Here is a 10,519-nt window from a genome sequence, read left to right as displayed (position 1 = left end):
TGGGCTACAGAGTGAGACTCTTGTCTCAAAAAAAAAAAAAAAAAAGAAAGAAAAGAAAAAATGTACCCGTGCTTGATGGCGCACGCCTGTAATGCCAGCACTTTGGGAGGCTGAGACGGGTAAATCACCTGAGGCCAGGAGTTCAAGACCAGCCTGGCCAACATGGTGAAACCCCATCTCCACTGAAAATAGAAAAACTAGCTGGGTGTGGTGGTGCATACCTGTAATTCCAGCTACTTGGGAAGCTAAGCCAGGAGAATCACTTGAACCCAGGAGGCAGAGGTTGCAGTGAGCTGAGATCACCCCACTGCACTCCAGCCTTGGTGACAGAGTGAGACTCTTGTCTTAAAAATAATAATAAAAACTTTTTTTTTTTTAAGATATAGAGTCTCACTACGTTGCCCAGGCTGGTCTCGAACTCCTGGCCTCAAGCCATCCTCCCACGTTAACCTTCCAAAGCGCTGATTACAGGCATGAGCCACCCAGACACTGGGGGTCCAGAGCGGCAGGCGCTGCACAGAGCTGGGCCCAGGGATCGGGAGGAGGGGACAGTTTAGATGTCCTGAGGTCAGCTCTGCCAAGGCAGTAAGGTCCTTTGGTTTTCAAGGTTCAGATACAGGACAGGATGTGACAGGCCAAGGACGCCACCCCTGTTCCCCTCCTGACTTGGATGTGGCCAGGAGAGAAGTGGGACCGGGTAAGGTCTGGGCCACTTTTGCCTGGTCTGCATCCTCTTTTTCTGACTTTGTGGCATTCAGTACAGGAGGAAGAGAGGAGAGAACTGGGTGCTAGTGTGCGCCCCACTCAGTGTCCTAAGGAAAGCCCCCTCAAACCCCCCAACCACAGGGAGGAAGCTCCCTGTGACAGGCAGTGGGTCATCTACCTCTTAGTCACCAGTCTAAACTTTCTTGCCTCGAGCTGGGATGCGGCCCTGGGCTCACTCGTGTCTTGAGAGATATTGGGCCCCATCCACTCCGAGGATGGACTCCTGGCCCCGCTGGCCCAGGTGCACAAACCGCCCTGACAGTTGACCTGTCCTCAGCAAGTTATCTGTCTGTCTTGCTAAGATTCCCTGCTATGTGTCAGGGCTTGCGCTAGGCCTGGGGGCACAGCTGGTGCAGCACACTGGTCCTGGATCCCTTTGGGGGCCTAGGAGCTGAGACTGGCCCTTCTTTCCACAGTCGGGCCCCACCCTGGACATGCCGGTTCCTTCCAGCTTCAACGACATTGGCCAGGACTGGCGGCTGCGGCATTTTGTCAGCCAGGTGTAGTATGAACAGGAGGTGACTCTGCCGGAGCAATGAACCCAGGACCTGCGCACAAGAGTGGTGCTGAGGCTTGGCGGTGCCCACTCCTATGCCATCGTGGTCAGTGCAGCCAGGAGCAGGCAGGGCGGGTGGGTGGGCATGGCTGCTGAACAGCCTTTCTCCTGGGGTGGGACTGTGGGGGGCCCTGCCCTGCCCTGGGGTCTGTGCCCTGTGTAGGGGGATAGGTGGCCTGATCTACCCCATTGGGATGCCATTCTTCCCGTCTGACTGGCAGGCCCCTGAGCTCCATGCTGTAGTTTATGTGAGGGAGTGCCCAATAGCAGGGCCCCTCCTCATGCCCTGACCTGCCCCCCACCCTCCCCATATCCCCTGTGTCTACAGTGGGTAAATGGGGTCAATGCACTAGAGCATGAGGGGTCTACCTCCCCTTCAAGGCCGACATCAGCAGCCTTTTCAGGAGATGCCTGTTGCCTGTTTTCCCCGGGGCAGGAATTGAAGGGAGCCGTCCAGGCTGGAGTGGTTCATCCGGGCTGTCACAAGCCTTTGAAGCTTCCCATCTTCAAGCCTGGCTGTTGGAGAGTGTGGGTTTGGAACTTGAGGATAGGGGGTTCTGTTCTGTCCTGTGCCAGCCACAGCCAGCTTTGAATGGGCAGAGCAATGATGGGGGGAGGGTGTAAAAGAAGAAATGAACTTAGGATAGAGAAGAGGAAAAGAGGCTTCAACAACAGTCTAGGCCGAACATGATGGCTCATGTCTGTAATCCCAGCACTTTGGGAGGCCCAGGTGGGTGGATCACTTGAGGTCAGGAGTTCAAGACCAGCCTGACCAACAGATAGTGAAACCCCATCTCTGCTAAAAATACAAAGATAAGCCGGGCATGGTGGTGTGCGCCTGTAATCCCAGCTACTCGGGAGGCTGAAGCGGGAGAATCACTTAAAACCAGGAAGGGGAGGTTGTACTCCAGCCTGGGCTACAGAATGAGACCCTGTCTCTAAAAAAAAAATAACTGTGGAGGCCTGGGGCGGGTGCTGGAAGCTCTGACCACAGGCTCGTCCCTCTGTTGGGTTTTTCTTCCCTTTATCCCTCCTGGTTAACTTGACCTGGCATAAAGGCTGTTTCTTCTAAGAGGCGGTCCCTGACTCTCCAGTCCAAGTTATGTTTATTGTCTTGCAGAGCCCAATTCCTGCCACCACTTGTCATTTCCATTTGCAACATTTCTTTCATTGTTTCTTTTTCAGAGTCAGAGTCTTGCTCTGTTGCCCAGGATGGAGTGCAGTGGTGCAGTCATGGCTTGTTGCCACCTCAACCTCCTGGGCTTAAGCTATCCTCCCCCTCAACCTCCCAAAGAGCTGGGAACACAGATGTGTGCCACCATGCCAGGCTAAGTTTAAATTTATTTTTTTCCCACTGAGAAAAAGTTTCTTGCTCTGTTGCCCAGACTGGAGAGCAGTGGTGCAATCTCGACTCACTGCAACCTCTACCTCCTGGGTTCAAGCAATTCTCTTGCCTCAGCCTCCCGAGTAGCTAGGATTACGGGCAGGTGCTACCAGGCCCAGCCAGTTGTTTTTTTCTTGTATTTTTTTGTAGAGATGGGGTTTCACCATGTTGGCCAGTCTGGTCTTGAACTCTTGACCTCGTGATCTACCTGCCTTGGCCTCCCAAAGTGCTGGGATTATAGGTGTGAGCCACCATGCCCCACCCTAATTTATACATTTGTTGTAGAAACGGTCTTGCTATCTTGCCCAGGCTGGTCTCGAACTCCTGGTCTCTAGTAAGCCTCCTGAAGTGCTGGGATTCTAGGCGTGAGCCACCTTGCCCGGCACGTGCACCATTTCTCTGTGCATGTTTCTCCATTCCCACTGCCCAGGACCTGTGGCCTTCGATTTGAGCCACTACTGAGCACCTCGCACCAAGCCCCATGCCTACCTCCCAGCCTGCACTCCCTGTTTGCTTGATGCATTAATAAATATCCCTCCTGAATCTGCACCCATCCGTTCCTGTGTTCAAGAGCTGTTTCAGGGAGTCAACCTCATTTTTGGCAGTGTCCAGCCCACTGACCTCAGCTCTGTGTGCCTGGAAGGGTGACTGCTCCTCTGGGGGGATAGGATTCGGAGGCAGGGGGAGAAAGAGTGATGTTAGAGAGCTCGGTCTAGGACTAGAGGATCATGTGCCCTTATGTAAAATACATCTCAATTTAGGGAAGAAAGCAGTGGCTGCATGTTTTTTTTCTTTTTGTTTGTTTGTTTGTTTTGAGACAGGGTCTTCTTCTGTGGAGCAGGCTAGAGTGCAGTGGCGTGATCTTGGCTCACTGCAGCCTCCATGTCCCGGGTTCAAGCGAGTCTCGTGCCTCAGCTTCCGAGTATCTGGTGATACAGACGTGCCACCATGACCGGCTAATTTTTGTATTTGTAATAGAGACGGGGTTTTGCCATGTTGGCCACGCTGATCTTCAACCCCTGACCTCAAGTGATCTACCCTCTTTCGGCCTCCCAAAGTGCTGAGATTAAAGGTATGAGCCATCGTGCCTGGCCCCGTGTTGTGTTCTGATGGGGGAAGATGGGACAGAAAGGATGGGAGGGTGTCTGAGCCCTTCCTGGACTGACGGAACCTGTGCCTTCTGCCTTTTGTGGACAGGATGGTGATCGCTCACACTAAAGCCTTGGACCCTTCCCGGCCTGTGACCTTTGTGACCAACTCCAACTATGTAGCAGACAAGAGGGTGAGCCTGGGGGTCCCCACCCCATTTTTCCCCACCTTTGCCTGGCCTTGTCCTGAAGTCTGCTCATGGGGACAGCTGGAAAGAACCATGAGCTGCCAGTGTGGGATTTTTTATTTTGTTTTTTTACTTGAAAAAATAGAGACAGGGTCTTGCCATGTTTCCCAGGCTGATCTCGAACTCCTGGGCTCAAGCGATCCTCCTGCCTCAGCCTCCCAAAGGGCTGGGGTTACAGGTGTGGGCCACCGCACTCAGCTGCAGCCAGTCTGTTTTCAAAGATGGTCTTTGGGTTAATGAGAATTCTCTCCCTGCTTACTCGCCAGGCAGTGTGGCTTTCTGAATCCAGGGAGGCTGCACATAGGGAGATGGGATTTGTTTGCTCAGTTTGGACTCAGCGTTTTTTGCACTTTGATTTAATAGAGTCATAGAATGTCAAAGGTTTAAGGGGGCTTAGAGTTCATCTGGCCCACACCTGGCTGATCAGAATCTCTAGGGGAAGTTTTTTTGAAATGGCAGATCTCTGCATTCTGAGATCCTGATTCAGTAAGTCCTGGGTTGGAACCTGAGTTTTCTTTTTCTTCTGTAGAGGCAAGGTCTTACTCTGTTGCCCTAGCTGGAGTGCAGTGGTGCGATCACAGCTCATTGAAGCCTTGAGGACTGTGGGCTCAGGAGAGAGAAGGAAGTCCTGTTTATTGTTGCTTCCAAGGTACTCTGCAATATCTGACACAGCATGCGGTAAATAATACCTGTTGAGGGCATGGGTGAGATCTTAGAGCCACGTTTAATCACTCACTTTGTCCTGTTTTTTTTTTTTTTTTTTTTTTTTTTTTGAGATGCAGTCTTGCTCTGTCACCCAGGCTGTAGTCCAGTGGTGTGCTCTCAGGGCTTCTCACCAAGGCCGAGATGGACCGGATACTACATGGCCTAGACAAGGTACTTGCCGTGGCCCAAGCCCCACCTGAGACCCCCTCCCTGTGGCCACAGGCTCCCACCAAATCCCTGAGCAAATAGTGCAGTGTTGCCAGTCTGTGGTTTCACTTTGAACTAAGTATATTCTCATGTGCTGTTTAACTGGGTGCCTTGATGACCACCTCTCTCCATCCTTTAATGACCCCTGTGGCCCATATGGCTCATGGGTAAAGGTGTGCAGGGCCCCAGATGCACCTTCTCAGGGTGCGCTTTCAGGACTCAGCTCCTGGACAGGAACAGTCAGTCATCACAGAGGGTGGGACCAGGGCAGGGGCCCTCTTGGCTGCTGATGCCTGCTCACCTGACCCCTGGCATTGCTGCTACCCGCTATAGGTGGCTGAGGAGTGGGCCCAGGGCACCTTCAAACTCAACTCCAATGATGAGGACATCCACACAGCCAATGAGCGCCGCCTGAAGGTACGACCCATGGAGCCCCACCGCTTTCCTGGCCTCCCCTCTCCACCTTGCCCGGGGCATCATTCTGTTTACTTCGTCATTGGCAGACAGCAGGTGAGACCTCAGGACATGGGCCAGGCGCGGTGGCTCATGTCTGTAATCCTAGCCACTTTGGGAGGCTGAGGTGGGAGGATCGCTTGAACTGGGGAGATGGAGGTTACAGTGAGCGGAGATCACGCCATTGCACTCCAACCTGTGTGACAGAGCAATACTTTATCTAAAAACAAAGGGAAAAAAAACTGTTTCTTGAAACTAGTCAACTAGCAGCACCAGCATCACCTCAGAACTCCTGAGAAATGTGATGTGAGGCCCCACTCTAGATGGTTGAATCAGAGACTCTGGGGGTGGTCCCCAGGGATGTATATTTATTTTATTTATTTATTTTTTTGAGATGGAGTTTCACTCTTGTTGCCCAGGCTGGAGTGCAATGGCGTGATCTTGACTCACCGCAACCTCCGCCTCCCAGGTTCAAGCGATTGCCTCAGCCTCCCGAGTAGCTGTGATTACAGGCATGCACTACCATGCCTGGCTAATTTTGTATTATTAGTAGGGACGGGGTTTCACCATGTTGGCCACGCTGCTCTCAAACTCCCGACCTTAGGTGATCCGCCTGCCTCAGCCTCCCGAAATGCTGGGATTACAGGTGTGGGCCACCATAGCTGTCCAGTAATTTGTATTTTTCATAAATTCTCCAGTCACTATGCCTGGTGGCTCACGCGTGTAATCCCACCACTTTGAGAGGTTGAGGCAGGAGCATCGCTTGAGCCCAGGAGTTCAAAACCAGCCTGAGCAACATAGCGAGACCCTGTCTCTAAAATCAAAAAAATTAAATTAGCCAGTCATGATGGCGTGTACCTGTGGTCCTAGCCACTCTGGAGACTGATGTGGGAGGATCTCTTGAGCCCAGGAGGTCAAGGATGCAGAGAGCCATGATTGTGCCATTGCACTCCAACCTGGGTGACAGAGCAAGACCCTGTCTCAAAAAAGCCCAAATCAGCAACAACAACAAATTAGCTGGGTATGGTGCCGTGTGCACTTGTAGTCCCAGCTATTCAGGAGGCCAAGGCTGGAAGATCCCTTGAGTCCAGGCTGCAATGAGCTGTGATGGCCACTGCACTCCAGCCTGGGCAACAGAGCAAGACCCTGTCTCCTACAACAGAAAACAAATCCTCCAGGAACATCTGGTGCATGCTAAAGATAAGGACTCTTTGAAAACATAAAGGCCAGTAAAACCTACAGGCCAGTAAGCGTTAATAGTGTATGTAAATATTATCAGTAATTATGGAGAAGATTGTTCAAGCTGAGAGTGAGACAGAGCCGAGTGGGTAAGAGATGATCTGCCCAAGGCAGGGACATCCTGGCAGAGGGACAGGTCCTGGGTTTGACAGCTTCAGACCCCAGGGTGCCCAGGGCTCACCACTTGCCCACCTGTGCCCCCAGGTTCACTGAGAGAACATAGGACAGGCCCTCAACCCTGACATACTGGCCACTGACCTCACCTACTACCTGGTCTGCAAAGAGGTGAGTGTGTATCAGCCAGGGGGAGGTTGAGGAGATGGGGTGCCCCTCAGAGGGTAGGGGAGCTCAGGGTGCAGGTTCCCTGGCCTGGTGGCTCACACCTGTAATCCCAGCACTTTGGGAGGCCTAGGTGGGTGGGTAAGTTGAGGTCAGGAGTTCGAGACCAGCCTGGTCAACATGGTGAAACCCCGTCTCTACTAAAAATACAACAGTTAACTGGGCGTGGTGGCACAGTCATATAATCCCAGCTTCTCAGGAGGCTAAGGCAGGAGAATCGCTTGAACCTGGGAGGTGGAGGTTGAAGTGAGGTGAGGTCAGGACACCACTCCAGCCTGGGCGACAGAGTGAGACTTTGTATCAAAAAAAAAAAAAAAAGGAAGAGGCGCAGGCAATGGAGGCAGATCAGGGCGTGGAGGAAGCTGCCTCAGTGCCACCTTCCTCCCCAGCACCCAGATGCCATTCTGCCAGGCCCACAAGGCCTCTGGGAAAGCCGTGTTCATGGCTGAGTCCAAGGGGGTTGCCCTCAACCAGCTGTCATTACAGGAGCTGCACATCATCAGGTGCGGCACACCCTTTTCCCAACACTGCCTTCTAAGAGGTGAGCTTGGGTGCCTGGAGGCCAGGGTGGCCCGGTGGCCTGGCCCACCTCTTCCTCTCTCCCCAGCCCCCTGTTCTCAGGTGACATGAGCCACGTGTGGGACTATGGGCACAGTGTGGGGCAGTATCGTGCCCTAGGTGGCACTGCGTGCTCTGGCATCAACAGGCAGATCTGCCAGGTGCGGGCACTATTGCAGGCACAGCAGGCTTAGGTCCTCCCATGCCTGGCCCCATATAAAGTGAGCACAAGAGGACGCTGCTGCGTGTTTCTTGCCCCAGCCTGGCTCCCTCATTGCTGCGCTTTCCAGGGCTGGCCAGTGGGGACAGTCAGAGACTGGAGAGGCAGGGCGGGGTGGCCTGTAATCCTAGCACTTTGGAAGGGCAAGGTGCAAGGATGCTTGAGGACAGGAATTTGAGACCAGCCTGGACAACACAGGGAGACTCCTGTGTTATTACCTGTACCTAATAATAAAACAAATAATTAGTCCAGCATGTGGGGCATGCCTGTAAGTCCCAGCTACTTGTAAGACTGCGGTGAGAGGATCATTTACGTTCAGGAGTGGAGCTGCAGTGAGCTATGATCACGCCGCTGCATTCCAGCCTGGACAACACAGTGAGACCCTGTCTCTAAAAGAAAAACTTAAAAAAATAAAATGGAAGCAGAGAAAACTGGGCAAAGGCAATGAGAATCATAGATAGGAAGGGAAGAAGGGGCTCCTGTCATAGCCTCCATCTGGTCCAGGCCCCATCCGCTTCAAACAGGGTATCACAGTGACCTCAGGCCAGGATCAGTGGCTCATGCCTGTAATTCTAGCACTTTGGGAGGCCTGGGCAACATAGCAAGACTTCAGCTAACACATTAAAAAAAAAAAATACCCAAGCGGGCGTGGTGGCTCACACCTATAATCCCAGCACTGTAGGAGGCTGAGGCTGGTGGATCATTTGAGGTCAGGAGTTCGAGACCAGCCTGGCCAACATGGTGAAACCCCGTTTGTACTAAAAATACAACAATTAGCTGGGTGTGCTGGTAGGATCCTGTAATCCCAGCTACTGGGGAGGCTGAGGCAGAATTGCTTGAACCCAGGAGGTGAAGGTTGCAGTGAGCCAAGATCGCGCCATTGCACTCTAGCCTGGGTGAAAAAAGCAAGCCTCTGTCTTAAAAAAATGAAGAAGACGAAGAAGAAACAGCCAGACGTGGTGGCTCACTCCTGTAAAGGAGGAGGAGACGGGAGGAGGAGGATGAAACAGCTAGGCATGGTGGCTTACGCCTGTAAAGGAGGAAGAGGAGGAAGAAACAGCCAGGAGCAGTGGCTCACACCTTTAAATGAGAAAGAGAAGGAGGAGGAAAAGAAAGAACTTTGTGAGGTGACTCACGCCTGTGGAGGAGGAAACACCCAGCTGCGATGACTCATACCTATAAAGGAAAAAGAGGAAACAGCCAGGCGTGGTGGCTCACACGCCTGTAAAAGAGGAGGAGGAGGAGGAAACAGCCAGGCGGGTGACTCACACACCTGTAAAAGAGGAGGAGGAGGAAACACCCAGGCGACCTGGCTCATGCTTGTAGAGGCAGAGGAGGAGGAGGAAACACCCATGTGCAATGGCTCACACCTGTTGAGGAGGAAGGAACAGCCAGGCGAGGTGACTCACACACCTGTAAAAGAGGAGGAGGAGGAAACAGCCAGGCGAGGTGACTCACACACCTGTAAAAGAGGAGGAGGAGGAAACAGCCAGGCGAGGTGGCTCACACACCTGTAAAAGAGGAGGAGGAGGAGGAAACAGCCAGGCGGGTGACTCACACACCTGTAAAAGAAGAGGAGGAGGAGGAAACAGCCAGGCGGGTGGCTCATGCCTGTAAAAGAGGAGGAGGAGGAGGAAACAGCCAGGCGGGTGGCTCACGCCTGTAAAAGAGGAGGAGGAGGAGGAAACAGCCAGGCGTGGTGGCTCACGGCTGTAAAAGAGGAGGAGGAGGAGGAGGAAACAGCCAGGCGGGTGGCTCACGCCTGTAAAAGAGGAGGAGGAGGAGGAAAGAGCCAGGCGGGTGGCTCACGCTTATAAAAGAGGAGGAGGAGGAGGAGGAGGAAACAGCCAGGTGACCTGGCTCATGCTTGTAGAGGCAGAGGAGGAGGAGGAAACACCCATGTGCAATGGCTCACACCTGTTGAGGAGGAGGAAACAGCCAGGCGAGGTGGCTCACACGCTTGTAAAAGAGGAGGAGGAGGAGGAAACAGCCAGGCGGGTGACTCACACACCTGTAAATGAGGAAGAGGAGGAGGAAACAGCCAGGCCTGGTGGCTCATGGCTGTAAGAGAGGAGGAGGAGGAGGAAACAGCCAGGCGGGTGGCTCACGCCTGTAAAAGAGGAGGAGGAGGAGGAAAGAGCCAGGCGTGGTGGCTCATGGCTGTAAAAGAGGAGGAGGAGGAGGAGGAAACAGCCAGGTGGGTGGCTCACGCCTGTAGAGGAGGAGGAGGAGGAAACAGCCAGGCGTGGTGGCTCACACGCCTGTAAAAGAGGAGGAGGAGGAGGAAACAGCCAGGCGGGTGGCTCACGCCTGTAAAAGAGGAGGAGGAGGAGGAAACAGGCGGGTGGCTCACGCCTGTAAAAGAGGAGGAGGAGGAGGAAAGAGCCAGGCGGGTGGCTCACGCTTGTAAAAGAGGAGGAGGAGGAGGAAACAGCCAGGCGACCTGGCTCATGCTTGTAGAGGCAGAGGAGGAGGAGGAAACACCCATGTGCAATGGCTCACACCTGTTGAGGAGGAAACAGCCAGGCGAGGTGGCTCACACGCTTGTAAAAGAGGAGGAGGAGGAGGAAACAGCCAGGCGGGTGACTCACACACCTGTAAATGAGGAGGAGGAGGAGGAAACAGCCAGGCGTGGTGGCTCATGGCTGTAAGAGAGGAGGAGGAGGAGGAAACAGCCAGGCGGGTGACTAACGCCTGTAAAAGAGGAGGAGGAGGAGGAAAGAGCCAGGCGTGGTGGCTCATGGCTGTAAAAGAGGA

At 53.5% G+C, this 10,519-nt stretch overlaps 1 protein-coding gene across 45 annotated transcripts in view; it reads left to right on the top strand.

The window, feature by feature from the left end:
- Positions 1 to 10,519, top strand: part of LOC105466295 (argininosuccinate lyase-like) — a 177,962-nt gene that overhangs the window by 55,666 nt on the left and 111,777 nt on the right. For 31 of the 45 annotated variants that reach the window (XR_011622510.1, XR_011622508.1, XR_011622498.1 and 28 more), the window contains 7 exons: positions 1,182 to 1,367; positions 3,527 to 3,777; positions 3,903 to 3,987; positions 4,571 to 4,690; positions 4,824 to 4,917; positions 5,287 to 5,463; positions 6,850 to 6,930. Coding sequence is in view for 3 of the 45 variants with exons in the window: in XM_071095262.1 (XP_070951363.1) it covers positions 4,888 to 4,917; positions 5,287 to 5,463 (207 nt within the window). In the remaining 42 variants the exon portion in view is untranslated. Of the gene's footprint in view, positions 1 to 1,181; positions 1,368 to 3,522; positions 3,778 to 3,902; positions 3,988 to 4,570; positions 4,691 to 4,817; positions 4,918 to 5,286; positions 5,464 to 6,849; positions 6,931 to 10,519 lie in introns of all 45 variants that reach the window. The other 14 variants (XR_011622519.1, XR_011622517.1, XR_011622515.1 and 11 more) reach the window with 8 other exon arrangements.

This window comes from Macaca nemestrina, chromosome 4, assembly GCF_043159975.1.
Source record: "Macaca nemestrina isolate mMacNem1 chromosome 4, mMacNem.hap1, whole genome shotgun sequence".
Lineage (NCBI taxonomy): Eukaryota > Metazoa > Chordata > Mammalia > Primates > Cercopithecidae > Macaca > Macaca nemestrina.
The sequence above is the reverse complement of the archived record's forward strand: the minus strand, read 5'-3'. Positions and strand labels throughout refer to the sequence as shown.